Source organism: Callospermophilus lateralis, chromosome 2 (assembly GCF_048772815.1).
Source record: "Callospermophilus lateralis isolate mCalLat2 chromosome 2, mCalLat2.hap1, whole genome shotgun sequence".
Taxonomy (NCBI): Eukaryota; Metazoa; Chordata; class Mammalia; order Rodentia; family Sciuridae; genus Callospermophilus; species Callospermophilus lateralis.
In genome coordinates, this window is record NC_135306.1 from 175,192,236 (window position 1) to 175,207,923 (window position 15,688).

At 34.2% G+C, this 15,688-nt stretch overlaps 1 protein-coding gene across 1 annotated transcript in view; it reads left to right on the forward strand.

The window, feature by feature from the left end:
• Positions 1 to 15,406, forward strand: part of Bbox1 (gamma-butyrobetaine hydroxylase 1) — a 51,822-nt gene extending 36,416 nt beyond the window's left edge. Inside the window, exons 4-7 of the mRNA XM_076844282.2 lie at positions 3,493 to 3,598; positions 8,680 to 8,876; positions 13,464 to 13,630; positions 15,246 to 15,406. Coding sequence (XP_076700397.1) covers positions 3,493 to 3,598; positions 8,680 to 8,876; positions 13,464 to 13,630; positions 15,246 to 15,406 — 631 coding nt within the window. The remainder of the gene's footprint in view (positions 1 to 3,492; positions 3,599 to 8,679; positions 8,877 to 13,463; positions 13,631 to 15,245) is intronic.
• The last annotated feature ends 282 nt before the right edge of the window (positions 15,407 to 15,688 follow it).

Genomic DNA, 15,688 nt, shown 5'->3' on the forward strand with positions numbered 1-15,688 from the left:
TGACCTTAAACTTGTGATCCTCTTGTCTCAGTTTCCCAAGTCACTGGGATTATAGGTGTGCAGGATTGCACCCAGCTGCCTTGTGCTATCCATAAGGCAGAATCCATGCCAGGAATAGCATAGCTGTTAAATATGTTTATTCAAAAATGATTTGATGACTACAAACATAAATGAATAAGTAGACATTATACAGAAATAAAATGGCATATCTATGTAGCAACTCTATTAAAGCTATATTTTGAAACATAGCTTCCTCCCAAGTACCCATTGTTTCAATCTTCAAAGAGAAACACCTTGCAAAGTCTGAATAATGATTTACTTTTCCTGCCACAGAATTGCAAGTAACCCTTGGTTCTTTTTATAATTACCTAGTTTTTATACTTTTAATAGTAGGCATTTTTTCTTAATTTGTGACTGTTCTGTCATTTAGTACATTCACAATTTTATGAAACATTACCTCAATTTAGTTTTAATACATGTGTTATATTTTAAAGAACTTATTGTTCAATTTGTCATGGTAGGAAGCAAACTGATTACATTGCAAATGGTAAATAAAGAGATGGCATTGAGTTTTTATCTAATTATCTTTATATAAGACATTATATAGTGTCACCAAATAGCAGGTTAGAGAAAAGCAGGTTATTTTTAAAAGTAATCCACCTGATAAATAAAAAATAAATTATCAGTTTGTTACTTCACAATTTGGAACTTGGATGAATTGGTGAATATAGCCATTGAGCATGAACGTGTACAAACATCACAAAAAGGAATGCAGACATTACAACTTTTAGAAAACACACACACACACACACACACACTCACACACACACACAAACACACGCCACCTACAGTTTTACCAAAGAGAAAGAATAGAGTCTGTCAAAGCCTCTGCTTCCAACTGCCAATTCTTCAGGAACACAGAAGACAGAAGAAACTGTCAAATATCACCGTGGGTGTGCAGCCAGCAAAGTCCAGACAGGAGCACTCTATAGGTCAAATTCCCTTTGATCTTCAAACAATAACTTGGAAGAACAGTTTGGAAGGAAAAGTTGTAGATTAAGAAATTTAAAATGTATAACAGTTGTTTTCTGAACAAGCTTAAGCTGTGTTGAGAGATGCACATTTGGGTGATAAAACTCTAAGAAAATGCAAAGAAATTGCAACAATAGAAGTCACAGCTGTGGTTACCTTGGAGAAGAGAGAAGGGATTGTAACTGGGACAGGGCATCTGTAGGAGCTTGGTGCTGGTACAGCTGAATATCCACATGCAAGAGAACAAAGCTGGACTGTGCTTCATATCATATACAAAAATTAACTCAAAATGAATCCCTAACAGAAATATAAGATTTAAAATCATAAAAATATTAGAGGAAAATCTCCATGACATCAAATAGGCAATGAATTCACATATACAACATCAAAAACATAAGCAACAACAAAAATAGAAAAATTGGGTTTCATCACATTTTAAAGCTTCGGAGCATCAAAGGACATTAGTAAAAAATAAATTAAAAAATCACCCACATAAGAGGTGAAAATATTCACAAATCACATGTCTGATAGGGTTCAATATCCAGCCTATATAAAGAACTCTTACAACTAAATAAAAAGTTCCATTTAAAAATGAGTAAAGGGTTGGGCATGTTTGCACATACCTGTAATCCCAGATGTTCAGGAAGCTGAGACAGGAGGATCATAAGTTTGTGGCCAGCCTGAGCAACTTGGTGACACCTTGTTTTAAAATGGAAAATGAAAAGGCCTGGGGATGTAGCTCAGTGTCAAAGTGCCCCAAGATTCAATCCCCAGTACCAAAATAAATGCAAAGACTTGAATAAACCGCTCTACAAAAGGCCAAGAAGTACATGAAAAGATACTCAACATGTTTACTCATTAGGAAAAAGCAAATGAAAACCACAGTGAGATGCAATTTCACACCCATTAGAAAGATTATAATAAGTTTTTATCCCCTGATACTGGGTATTGAAACTAGGAGTGCTTTACTACTGAGCTACATCCCAGTCCTATTTGTTTATTCATTCATTCATTCATTCATTCATTCATTTTTAATTTTGAGATGGTGTTTCACTAAGTGACTAAAGATCTCACTAAGTGGCTGAGGCTGACGTCAAACTCGTCATCCTCCTACCTCAGCCTCCCAAGTTACTGGGATTACAGGTGGGTGCCACTATGCCTGACAACAATTTTTTTTAATAAAGAAAATAAAAAGTATAGGTGAAGATGTAGATAAAATGAGACTCTCACACATTGCTAGTTGGAATATAAAAATGATATGTATGCTATGAAGAACAATTTGGCAGTTCCTCAAACCGTTAAGCAGTGAATTATGATATGAATCCAGAATTCTATTCTTATGTACATATCCAAAAAATTGAAAACTCAAGTAAGTATTTGCATATACACATTCTGTGCTCCATTAGCACTATTTACAATAGCTAAAAAGTAGAAGCAGCCCAAATGTCCATCAGTGAGTGAATGGATAAACAAATTGTGGTTATCTGTACAATAAAGTATTAAGTCATAAACAGAAATTATATACTAATACATGCTACAGTTTGAGAAATCTGGAAAATATGCTAAGTGAAAGAAGTCAAACATATCACATACTGTATAATTCCATATATATTAAATATTAAAAATAAGTATAAAGAGAAAAAGCAGATTAATGGCTGCCAAGGACCTCGGAAAGAGCAAGAAACTTCTTACTGATATGTGGTTTTATGTAAGAACAATAGAAATGCTTTAAAACTTAAGATATAGGGACTGTGGATGCAGCTCAATGATATAGCACTCATGTAGCATGCATGAGGCTCTGGGTTCAATCCCAAGCATGCTCCCACCAAAAGCCAAACAAAACAACCAGATATATAGTAACTATAGTAGTGATGGTTGCCACTTGTGAATGTACTAAATTCAACTGAATTGCTCACTTTAAAAAGTTTCATTTTATACTGGGTGCAGTGGCACATGCCTGTAATCCCAGAAGTTTGAGAGGTTGATACAGGAGGATCTTGAGTTCAAAGCCAGCCTCAGCAATGATGAGGTGGTAAGCAATTCAGTGAGACCCTGTCTCTAAATAAAATTAAAAATAGGGCTAGGGATGTGGCTTAGTGGGCAAGTGCCCCTGAGTTCAATCCTCAGTAACCCCCCACCAAAAAAGCTTCATTTTGTTATATGCATCAAGCTATTAAAAAAAAAAAAAAGATGGCCTACAATCCCACATTTACTTCTTTATGAACTCTGTAGGATAGATTAGTGTGAAGATGTGGTTTTGTTGAGGGGAGAAATGAGGAGATGCTAAATTATATTACTTCAGTCATAGGAATGTTACACTACCTTTTTGGTTCATAGTCATTATGTTAATTATTTCATAAAATGAAAAGTTATCATCCCCCTCCATATCTAATTCATTCTAATACATTTGCTCTGGCTTCGTGACAATCTGCTTATACATGTGTTTCTTATATTTTACAGACATACTTGGCAAGTGCAAGACAAAATTGATGCAAACAATGTGGCTTACACAACTGGAAAGCTAAGCTTTCACACGGATTATCCAGCCCTGCACCATCCACCTGGGGTAAGGTGAGCTTCAAATATTTTCCACAAAACAGGCCAAGGACCAAATCCTTCTATATTTTGAGTGTATAAGATTACATATTTCACCAGCTAATCTGTCATATGTAATTTTTTTTTCTTCAAACACAATCCAAACACAACATTTTTGTACCTGAATTCTGAATATCAGAATTGCTGAGGGATAGGACATTTTCATGTATCTTTTTTTAAAAAAATATTTATTTGTTCTTCCTGGAAATAATTATTGGCACTTTTTGCTTTGCAATGACATATTTTTTTTAAGATAGCAGTATATCCTGGTGTCTTTTTGTGTGTGTGTGTATATATATATATATCCGGTAAGAGAGTTTAAAGAAAAAAAATGAAATCAGGGAACACAGATGGTGTTCTCCCACAGTGAGACATGGCTGTCATTTTTATCAGTTATTGCTACATGAAAACCCACTCCCTAACTTAATGGCTAAAAAGAGCAGCGACGTACTTAGCCCATTCTTGCTATCCAGGCTGTGTTCTGCTGGGAAGTTCTTATTTGCAGATTAACTCAGCTGATGAGTTGGCTAAGGGCTGGTGACTTCATCTAGCACGGCTTGTCTGCTCCACAAGCTAGCCCAGGCTTCTGCACATGGCAACTGACACAACGTTCAGAGAAAGAGCCAAAGTATGCAAGGCTTCTTGGGGCCTGGGCTAGTATTTGTGCAGTGTTTCTTCTGCTGTGTGTTATTGGTCTAAGCAAACCACAAGTCTTGCCGAGATTCAAGAAATGAGGAAGTAGTCAACTCAAGGAAGGAGCTCTGAACATGCGTAATAACGGATTCAAAGATAAGGAACAGAGTACTCATGCTATTTTTGGAAACCATCTCCTATTTCAGTAATAAAATTTCCTCTCAAATAAGGAGGTGCTCCATATAGAGCCACAAAGGCCCCAGAGGAATTTCTGAGTAGACACTCTTCCTCTACATCTTCACAAAATTATCATTTTAGTAAACCAAATACATTTTTACAAAATCACCATTTACTAAATTAAAACACAAATGGTCAGGACAATATGTTTTTTAAAAAAAAAATATATGTTCTTTGCCTATTTTTAAAGCTGAACTGGACTAAATGAAATAACCACACAGAAATCTGTATCTTCAAAGATAAATGAAAATCTGGACAATTCTCAAGTTAATAAAGGAGAAATGGGCCAAAACCAAAATTAATCCCTTTTTTTCATCATCTTGACTGAACATATTTTCTCTGTGCCCTGGTTGCTACCCATTGTTCTTGCCAGTATTAGCTAAGCGAGTATAGAATTTGACCACATGTTTTAAATTATTTTGTTGATTGGAAAAAAGAAATCCACATGATTTCATAGAACTAAATGATGACAGAAAAATGACTCCTATAGTCACCTTTTTGAGTGGGAGTTGAAGGAGGAGACACAACAATGTGATTTATTCAAAATGTGGTTCTGAGATATTTTTCTGAAACCCTGTTATTAAAAGCCAAACTAATCAGCTCAACTCACCTTTCAGAGATCAGTTAGAGAGGTTGGATAGAATAAAACTTGAAGAGTGAGACGAGAAAACTAAAGATTCTATTTCAAATTTTTAAATTATCTTCTGTATTTTATGACTTCACGTTTTGTTTCTGGGTTAAAATTGAAAGCCTAAGAAAAAGTGATTAAATGATATCATAAATTTTCCTGAAGTACAATGGAATTTTTGACATTTTCATAGAAAGTTATGCTTTTCAAAGCATTTTGACTTGTCTTTCTTTATAGGATCACTCTTAACATTCCTTTAAGGTTAACATGATTGTGACTTTTATGTAAAATGGGGAAATGAAGTACAAGGATAAAAACTTTTATAGGGTGATTCATGGGGAATTTGAACTTGAACCTAGATTTCCATCTAGTTTATCATCACATCATAAAGCTCCTGAGTTGGAATTTCTAATTATCATAATTGTATAATGTGATATAATGTAATGTGATATGATATATATATTTGTATATATTGTCACACTTTAAAAACTCTTCAAAGACAAGGATTGAATCATACCTTTCTCTATCTCAAAACTTCATACATCATCTTGCACATAATATAGACATAACAGATACTCTATAAATAAGCAAAGTGCAACAAAGGTCTAAAATTACATAAATGACTTGATAGATTTTTACTATAATTTCTTTCAATACTGGAAATTAAACCCAAGGATGCTCTATCACAGGGCTGTTTTCCCAACTTTTTATTTTATTTTATTTTTTAAATAGAGCCTAAGTTGCCCAAGGTCTGCTCAAACTTGTGATTCTGATAAAAGAAAAAATATGGATATCTGCTTATACTATTGTTCAAACTTCCATTTTGAAGGTTATTTTTTTTCTTTTGTATTTGAGCTTTTCCATAATAATTAGAAAAGATAACTAAATGATTTATAGTAAAATGTTTATCAAATAAAAGTTTATTAAAATGTCATTTTAATTACAGATGAAATGACTTGGATAATTAGTTTCCTCTTGAGCATGCAGGTTAATGGATTTGGATCCAATGGGGTGAAGATAAGAAGACACATCTTTAATGAAACACAGATATTACTTTGCTCATATTTTTCTCTGGGCCAAAAGTCACATGGTGCCATAAAGAAACACTTTAAAAGAAAATATTTTTTAATTCTGAATGACTCACATGAAATAAAATTTGGTTTTCCACAAATTTGAATTAGTGGTGAGGGTGTCAGGCTCCATCATCATTTGTGTGTCATAAGATTGTATTAAAAATTTAACTACATAAAAGAAGATGTTAGTTGGCCTTGCCTATGTAAAAACATCAGCTAATTTTTTTAAAAACTGATATTTGAAATATTCTGTGAGTTCATTTATGATGAAATTGGAAAGAATCTCAAGAACCCTCCAATTCTCTCCAAAATAAAATTATGCTATCATTTTGCCATTGAGAGTTTGGTGGACTTTTCCATTTCCTTTTCATCATACTGCATTGTCCCTCATGGCCCTTGTGAGATGATTTTCTTAAGCAACTTGATCAGCTTATGCATGTATTTTTCAAGCATAAAAAAATGGCATAAAGTTGGCTGTGGTGGCACACTCCTGTAATCCCAGTGGCTCAGGAGGCTGAGGCAGGAGGATCACTAGTTCAAAGCCAGCCTTAGGAACTTAGAAAGGTCCTAAGTAACTCAGCAAGACCTAGTCTCTAAATAAGATATATATATATAAAATAAAAAGGCTGAGGATGTGGCTCAGTGGTATAGTTCCCTGGGGTTCAGCCCCCTAGTACCAAAAAAGAAAAAAAAAATGCCATCAATTTAAAGATTGAACCATTATTAATTTAGACCAGTTATCTTCCAACATCAATAAATAAGGATGGATATTTTAAATTGGTAAAGCACAGATACATCTACACACCACACAATACTGAATAACTAAGAGCATTATAAAGGGATTTTTCTCTTTGTAAACAAAAGACTTGCTGTATACAGGTTTTTAGGCAAATAGGCCAAAGTATGAATACCAGCTTTTCCACATTTTAGCCAAATTCTTAGTAACTAGCCAGTTTTGACACCTCTATATCTCAGTCTCTCCATCTGCAAAATGAAGATAAAACTATCAAATTCTAAGCATTCTTATGTGTAGTAATATACATGATACAATTTCAATTTTAGAATAAATTATATAAAAAATTATAAAAACTTGTACAATAGGTTTGGAAGAGAAACAGTATGTTCTAGATCAGCATTATCCAATAGTAGTCACTAGTCACAAGTGACTATTCACACTTTAATTAAAATTAAGACTAAATAAAATTCAAAATTCTGCTCCTCAGTCACACTACATTTCAAGCACACAATAGCCAGGTGAAGTTAGAGATTGCTGTATTAGACAGCAAATAAGAATATTCCATTGTTGCAAAAGTTCTGATGGACAACATTATTCCAGGCCAGCTGTTGAACAAACCAAACTAAATGATTTTTTTTTTTTTTAACTAATACTGGTATCCCTCCAAGTCTGGGTATTTGATCATATTTGTCTCTTCCATTCTATAAGCACTCTATCAGACAATGTTTTTAATTTATTTCACTCAGTGAGAATGAAGATTTGCAATTCAATGCTATTAGTTTCTTCCAACAGAAAACCAGGGTCTAAATTTAAATACTCAAAATCACCCATCCATACTGACTTACCAAAAGGAGTCACAAAACCAATGAAAAGCTCCACTCAAAAGTATCTTTAAGTTTTTACTATGATTTACTTTTCAAAATGAAATAATTTTAAACATTTTCCCAAAAATATTAATAAAATTTATTAGTACTTAGTAGAATGGCTTTCTCATTCTCAGTGTGTTGGAGCTTATCCATCCCTCATACTCCCACCCCACTTCCTTCCTTTTTTATCCTTACATCTGAATTATGGCCTTATACTCTCAAGTAGCTTCTATCTGGCCTGTTTCCTCCTCAAAAATAATTCATTTACTGTAACACCACTGGGCTAATTTTTTCAGGTCAGTTCTATATTGCTTCCATATTCAGTAATTCACAACAGAAAGAATAGAAATTTTTTATCTAACATTTAAGACTCTCCATGAAACCCAAAATCATGTTTCAACCTGATCTTCTCTTTCCATTTATACCCTGTGCCTCTGCAAAACTGTTTGTTACTGAGTGAACTGTGCACTTTTGCATGCACATCATCTCTGTTTCTATTTGCACTCTCAGTCTAGTTTGCACATACCAAATCTTATCCATTGCCCTTTGCCCAGCTTAAACACCACCTCTTCTGCTGGCCTTTCCTGCCTGCTCCAGCATCCAGAGTTCACTCTCTACAGCTCTTATGACCTGTGCCTTTTGCTTACTAGTGAACATTATCATGCCTATGTCCATGTCTTCAATTAAAATAGGTTTGAACTGTACAGTATTGATCATAACCATCTTTTTTGTCCCCAGCCCCTTTCTCTGCTGATGTAAGAGAACAGATATAAAAACGAATTTCATTGATTTTGATTTGTGCATATCTTTTTGAATATTTAAATCAAAAATAGTGAAATGCTATTATTTTAAACTATACTTCTCCATTTCTTCTTTCAGGTTCAGCTTCTGCACTGCATAAAACAAACAGTCACAGGGGGTGATTCAGAAATTGTAGATGGGTTTAATGTGTGCCAAAAGCTTAAGGAAAAAAATCCTCGGGCATTCCAGATTTTGTCTTCCACCTTTGTGGACTTTACAGACATTGGAGTGGATTACTGTGATTTCTCTGTACAATCTAAACACAAAATTATAGAGTGAGTACTTTTTATGAATTTCTCATTGCAATAAAACAATTGACAGCAAACTCTCCATTAATCTAATGCTTAAACAGTAGAATGCTTTACTGCAAAGCTATTTTTTTGTTTAATCTATCTTTTAAGCCAAAAGAGAAAAAAGAATCTTTCCACAGTTGAATGAATTTTTTTAATCAAATTACCTTAAATAATCTATTAATATTAGAGGAAAAGTAAGATTTAATGTGCACTTCATTTTAAAAGTGTTAGTTCTACATAGTCTTAGTCAATGTGATTGTACTAGCAAAAGTGAAAGGACATAACTCCAAATAGGTAGATTCAGGAGTTACACATTGTCATCTGGAATTTTTCTCCACCCTCCCCCACCCCATATTGACTCCTTTTTAAAGATGATCCTCAGAAGCTCCAAGTGTTCATTACTCTTGGAGCTGACAATCACAGAACAAGGAGTGTACTTTTATCTGCACAACTGTGACAAAGGTAGATGACTCCTTGTCCAACTTATGTCTGTGTCTGTCCTTGAAGCAAATGCCGTGGCCAAAGTTGGAGAATTCCAGGTGGCCGTGCCAGGACCACATGCTCATCTATAGAGAGGGTCAGCCTTGTTTGAATTTCATGGACTGAGAATGAAACAGACTCTCCCTCAAAAGATGTTAAGTCGACAAAGATCATATATTCCTTACAGATAATATTTGTGTCTTTGTTCTTTTAAAATGATTTTATCATGATTTTTCCAAGTACCCACTAAGGCTATAATTTATCATTTTATTCAAGAATTATCTTAGATTGTGTCTCTAGGACATTATGTATTCAAATATACTTCAGTTAATTTGGGGGTATTTCTGATTTTAGAATTAAATTTGAATTCTTTTAAGAGTAATAGCCACATATGGAAATAAATTCATTTAGTAGATAATCAGATCTGTAGCATACAGTTCCATTATCTTATGTGTATGCACAGCCTTCATTTATTCATCAACAAATATTTACTGAGGCCAGATATCCTTCTTAGTACTTGGGATATGCCAATGGACAAAATAAAGATGCCTGCCCTCACACAGCTTGAGTTCTAGTGGGGAAGGGGAGAATTTGAAATTTTGAAATAAATATGCAGATCATAATGAATATTACAAAGCCATTACAGACTTAAGGAGGGGAAAAAAGTAAAAGTAGATCAAGATTAAGAGAATCTGTAGAACCAAAGACTTAGCAAGGATGAAATTTTCATCATTCAATAGTGTAGTAAGGGAAAGATTTGAGCAAAGACTTAAAGAAGTGAAGAAGTTTTCTAGAAAGTGCTAGAGCAAGAGTCCTAAGAAATCTTCAAGAACATGTCTAGAGAGTTCAAGAAACAGCCAGAGCTGAGAGAAGGGAAGTGTGTTAGAAGAGGAGGTCAGATGGGGTCAGTTCATCTGTAGTGTTGTTAATAACCATAAACGCCTCGGTTCTTATTCTGAGTGAAGTAGGGAGCTGTCATAAGGTTTTGACCAAAGGAAAGACATTTGTATTTAGTTATGTGTTATGTAGATCCTCTGGCTGTTGTGTTGAACATAGTATTAAATAGAGCAAGAACAGGAGAAGGAAGACCAGGCAGGAAACTACTGCTAGGGCTCCCTGTAGAGATGATGGCACCCTGAACATGAGTGATCCAAGTGACAGTAATGGCCATGTTAAAAAGCATATATTTTTTGATATATTTTTCAGGGAAAAAGATTATTTTCCTGATAGTTTGGATAAGAGGTATGAAGGAAAGACAATCCTCAGGAATATATTCTAGATCACAATGAAGCTGAGGTGTTCTCTGAGAACTCAGCCATTGAGGGGAGAAAGAGAAGAAATAAATCAAGCTTCTTAATTATACTATGACAGTTTTAATTATCTAAACAGCTCCTTTAAAATGAGAGCTTTATCATTTTATCATCAGGAGATTGATAAATTTAATCTGATATACACATTACACATGTATATAAATGTATCAAAACATTATGTTACCCTATTAATGTGTAATTTTTAATTTTTATGTTTTATGCATGAGTTGAAATAAATTTAAATTTTAAAAATCCATGACAAATAAAAATTTTTGTTAAGACCTAAAATAATTGCAGATTCTGTAAGAGAAGTGAAGCAAGAAACTTAGTTATTGAATGAGATTAACTGAATGTCCATCAACCAAATCATGACTTGGCTTTGATATATTTTGTAATACAATCCAAAATTTGGCCATTTGCAAGGTCTCAGGGATATCCATGGAGAGAATAAAGTATTTAACATTAATCCATTTAAAAATACATTTTTAACAAGAGAGAAAACAAGGGTTTCAGTTAATGAGGGCTTCGGTCTCCTGAGTGTTTGGGTTAATTTAATTTTCTTGTGGTTAAACTTTTAAATTCTTTTGAAATTTTCATATACTTCCTAGTACAAAAAAGTCTCTAAGGCTGCTAAAAGAATCAGTAACAATCCAATACAATGAAAAATAAATTAATGAAGAAACTGGTGCAAAAAATAATAGTGGAATTAATCAATCCTATTGATTGCAAGTTTACTCATGTGAATACAAGTCTTTTATTTGCCATCTATGCAACCACTTATTCAATGACTTCCCCTTGCTGATTCAGTTTCTTTTCTAAAAAAAAAAAAAAAAAAAAAAAAAAAGAAGAATACCTGCCACTTATCAGTAATTTATGATGAAGTAGGAAGTCTAGAGTTAATAAATGGAAGCACTTACCAAAATGCCTATCAGTGAAAATGCAAAGTATATTTGAGCTTGCTATAATTTTCATTTTATAAATGCCAACAATTTACTGATAATAGTTTTCTATTTCAGATCCAACCTAGAAACCAAAGCAAAGAAAGAATATAATCAATTATAAGAGTCAAATTGCTTCTAAAGTTTGAAATAATTTTTTCCTGCAGATTCTCTCATAAAATGTGATGCAATAGATAATACCATAGAGGCACTCCCCCAGTAAAAGCAAGAAGTTCCATAAAACATCCCATCTCCCTGCAAGACTAATGGGAAATATTCATAGCGGCAACTGGGACTGCGGGAGATATCTATGGTCCTTTCTTCGGGTTCTTGTTGGCATCACTGATGATGATTTGCCTAGATTGGTTCATTGTCATCTTGTTGCTGGTTTATTTTTAAATATTTGTCCTTTGTTCACAGCTAAATATATAGCTAATTATTCTCATCTTTTATGACATTTTACCCTTCCTCTGCATAAAAGTTTGCATTAGATGCTTCCTTTTATTCTGTTGTTCTGTAGAGGAATTTCCTGCTTACTAAGATCCAATTTTGCATTTTAGGTTGATCTTTAAGGTTTCAGTCCCCCACTTCCTCTAACTCTTCAATCCTGAGATTAATGTCTTCTCTAGCAGTCAATTGCATCCTTCCTTCTGTATCCTGACATTGATAATGGTTCACTCTCTGTGTGACCAGTCAGCTAAGTGCAGCCCAGACCCCAACACAAGTTCTCTATGTCCAAGCAAATGGAACAATTTGTCTGGTCTGATCCACCAGGTGTGGGCTCTACTCAGCTGTTGGCTACCATTACTACCGTTACCAAACCCCCTGGGTTTGTCCCCTGGGGACACTTCTTTAGGAAGTAATACTAAGCAATGTGTCCCCATCCTGGACCACTTTCTCTCCTATTTTCATTCATACCTACTGTTTCTACCTAAAGGAAAAATAAAAGTTGGGAGTTGCTTGGTACTGAAGGTCTGGCTGAAAGTCCACCTTCCCAATAAGCTAAAAACAAAAACTGTATACACACACAGAAAAAAACCCTCCTCTTTTTGCCTCTGTATGTAAGTGATGTCCATGTCTTGCTAATTATAACCAGCATAGTCCAAACTTCAGAAAGTTTGTTTTCTTTTCTTACATTGAAAGTTGTATTATCTTGCATTGTCATGATCACAGTCCGTATTATAAGAAAGAGTAGAGAAATCACAACATTAGCATCTTCCAAGATACTAAAGAGACTTTAGTACTCCCCTAAATCATGAAAAATATATACAGACGCAATAAATGTTTATTTACCAACTCTTATGTCCAGGCTTTCTGTTGAGAGCTGGGAATACAACACTGAGTGAGATACAGTACCAATCTTCTAAAGGTCTCCAGACTAAGACATGTGGTACAGAGAGGTAGATAGGAAGAATGTTCTCAGGCTAGTCTTCTTTTCTCCACTCTTCACTTTCCCCCATCTCCAAACTAGGCATTAAATAAGAACCATATATGTCAAGCTTTTAAAGAATAAAATTTTCTTCCAATTAGATAAAATACAAAAAGTCACTGACCTATAAACTCGTTGCATGAGATTTTAATATGTAAAGCCTATTTTAAAGAACAACAAATAAATTTCACTAAGCATAACAAAATGTTGACTTGCATATATCAGTAACATTTTAATTTTAGTATAATCCCTCCTAGTATTTTTGCAGTGAGATTTCTAAAAACACTTATTAAATGAATGAATGAAAAAGGTGAAGGAATACATTGTACCACAGGTAAATTGAAGATCTTGACCCTTACAAATGTAAATAGATATGTCATGAATTATATGATAATTTTTTTCTCTTCAACAGGTTAGATGACAAAGGCCAAGTGGTTCGCATCAACTTCAACAATGCAACTAGAGACACGATATTTGATGTACCTGTTGAGAGAGTTCAGCCTTTTTATGCTGCTCTAAAAGAGTTTGTTGATCTCATGAACAGCAAAGAAAACAAATTTATCTTCAAGATGAATCCAGGTCAGTGGGGACATTTTTTCAAAAAATGTAAAAATTTGGATTTTCTCCCAGTTTACCCATGGAGAATGATATCCAGAACAGTTTTACAGTAGAATCTTGGTGAATAGCTGATTTGCTTAAACAGCAGCCTCCTGGCTCCCACCTCTGCTACTTGAAAGAAACTCTGGGCCAAATGAAAGTCTGATGTTTTCTATTTTCTATCCTAATTGCCTATCAATACAAGCTGAGCCTTCCTCTTTATTTTCCTATCCTGGTAGACAAATATGTCCTCATGATACTGATCATAAAACACTTAAGTAAAGTTTATTTCTAAACTTATGGGCAGAGACAGTATTGCCTGAAATAAAATAGTACTTGGAGTACTCTAGCTACTTGAAATAAAGGCGCAAAAAAACCCTGATTTTTTTTTTTTTCTGGACCATTTCTGCTAAGTGAAGTTCCTCCACTATTTAGTCTTTTTTATTTATTTGTTTTTAATTGACAAACAAAATTGTATATATTTGTCACATACATGTTGCTTTTAAGCATGTATATATTATGGAATGGCTAAATCATTCTAATGAATATATGCATTATCTTATATAGGTATGAGATTTTTTTACAGTAGGAACACAAAGTCTACTTTCTTTGCAACTTTCAAGAATATAGTGCATTGTTATTAGCTATAGATACCATATTGTACAATGACTCTCTTGAACTTAAAGCTTTTGTTATCTATAGTGAAAGGCATAATTTCTCTCTGCTCTTGATTCAGCCAAATGGAAGATTCATTTTACTGTAATTGTTTTTATTTCTTTTCTTTTTTCATTATTTGTCTTCCTTATTTTTTCTCATGACAGTGTCTTGCTATATTTCCCAAGATGGGTCTGAAACTCCTGAACTCAAGTGAGCCTCCCATCTCAGCCCCCCAAGTAGCTGAGACTACCTGAGTGCACCACCATGCATGGTGGAAATTATTTTTAGAATTGAACTTTGGCATAATAAAAAGACTAGAAATCACCATAAACCCATTGCCACGCAGTCACAGCATGTTGATTTTAAGAGTGGCAACGTGTAAACTGAAACACCATGGGAGAAAATAGTTGGAATCCAGGTTCACCATGTGAAGGCAATGCAACTTTAGGAAAATCCCTCAACTTGTTGAGCTTTGATGTTCTCATGTATGAAAGGGTAATTCTCTTTTTAGAGTTCTTATGAATCTTAAAAATAATGTCCATAAAAGACTGGGAATATAAAAGACCAAATAAGAATATCACTGTCTTTATAATGATTTGAAACTGTTCAACTAGGTGAACAATTTCCTAATTAAGAGATAAGTGACAAGCAGTAAAGACAATAAAAAGCTTTACACAGAGCAAATCTTCCAAGTAAGAATTATTAAGGTGTCCACAGGAGCCTACCAGGCTATGTGATTTAAGTGTCAAGGCATAAAGCAGTTTGCATCTAGAGGTTGATTAGTGTGACAGCAAATGTGCAGTTTTGGGTAAAGAAATAAATGTACCATTTATTGATATGAACTGAGTAGCAGTGGTGGAGTTTTGCCTGTTATATTTTCCTGCTTTGTAAATCATTTAAACACAAATTATTCATAATGGGAAAAAATTCTTTTATTTAGGTGATGTGATTACTTTTGATAATTGGCGCTTACTTCACGGCCGTCGCAGCTATGAAGCAGGAACTGAGATAACCCGCCATCTGGAGGGAGCCTATGCTGATTGGGATGTGGTGATGTCAAGGCTTCGCATCTTAAGGCAGGGCGTTGCAAATGGGAACTGAATCTTGTGTCTCTAATTTTAATAAGATTTCAGTGACTGCATTTATAAGATATGTCATGGTTATTCAAAAGATCACAATCTGTATGGTTCACATATCAATTTAGCACTGAACATGTAACTCCCTCACAACAATACACTGTTGCTTGTAATTCTACTCAATGTCAGCCTTTTCAATGGTGTAGCAATATAACCTCTTCTCCAAATAAATCATTCTTCTGTCCTATTGAATGTTTAGACCCTAATTTCTTTTGCCCACATAAGAGTGCCTCCAGAATGCCTACGA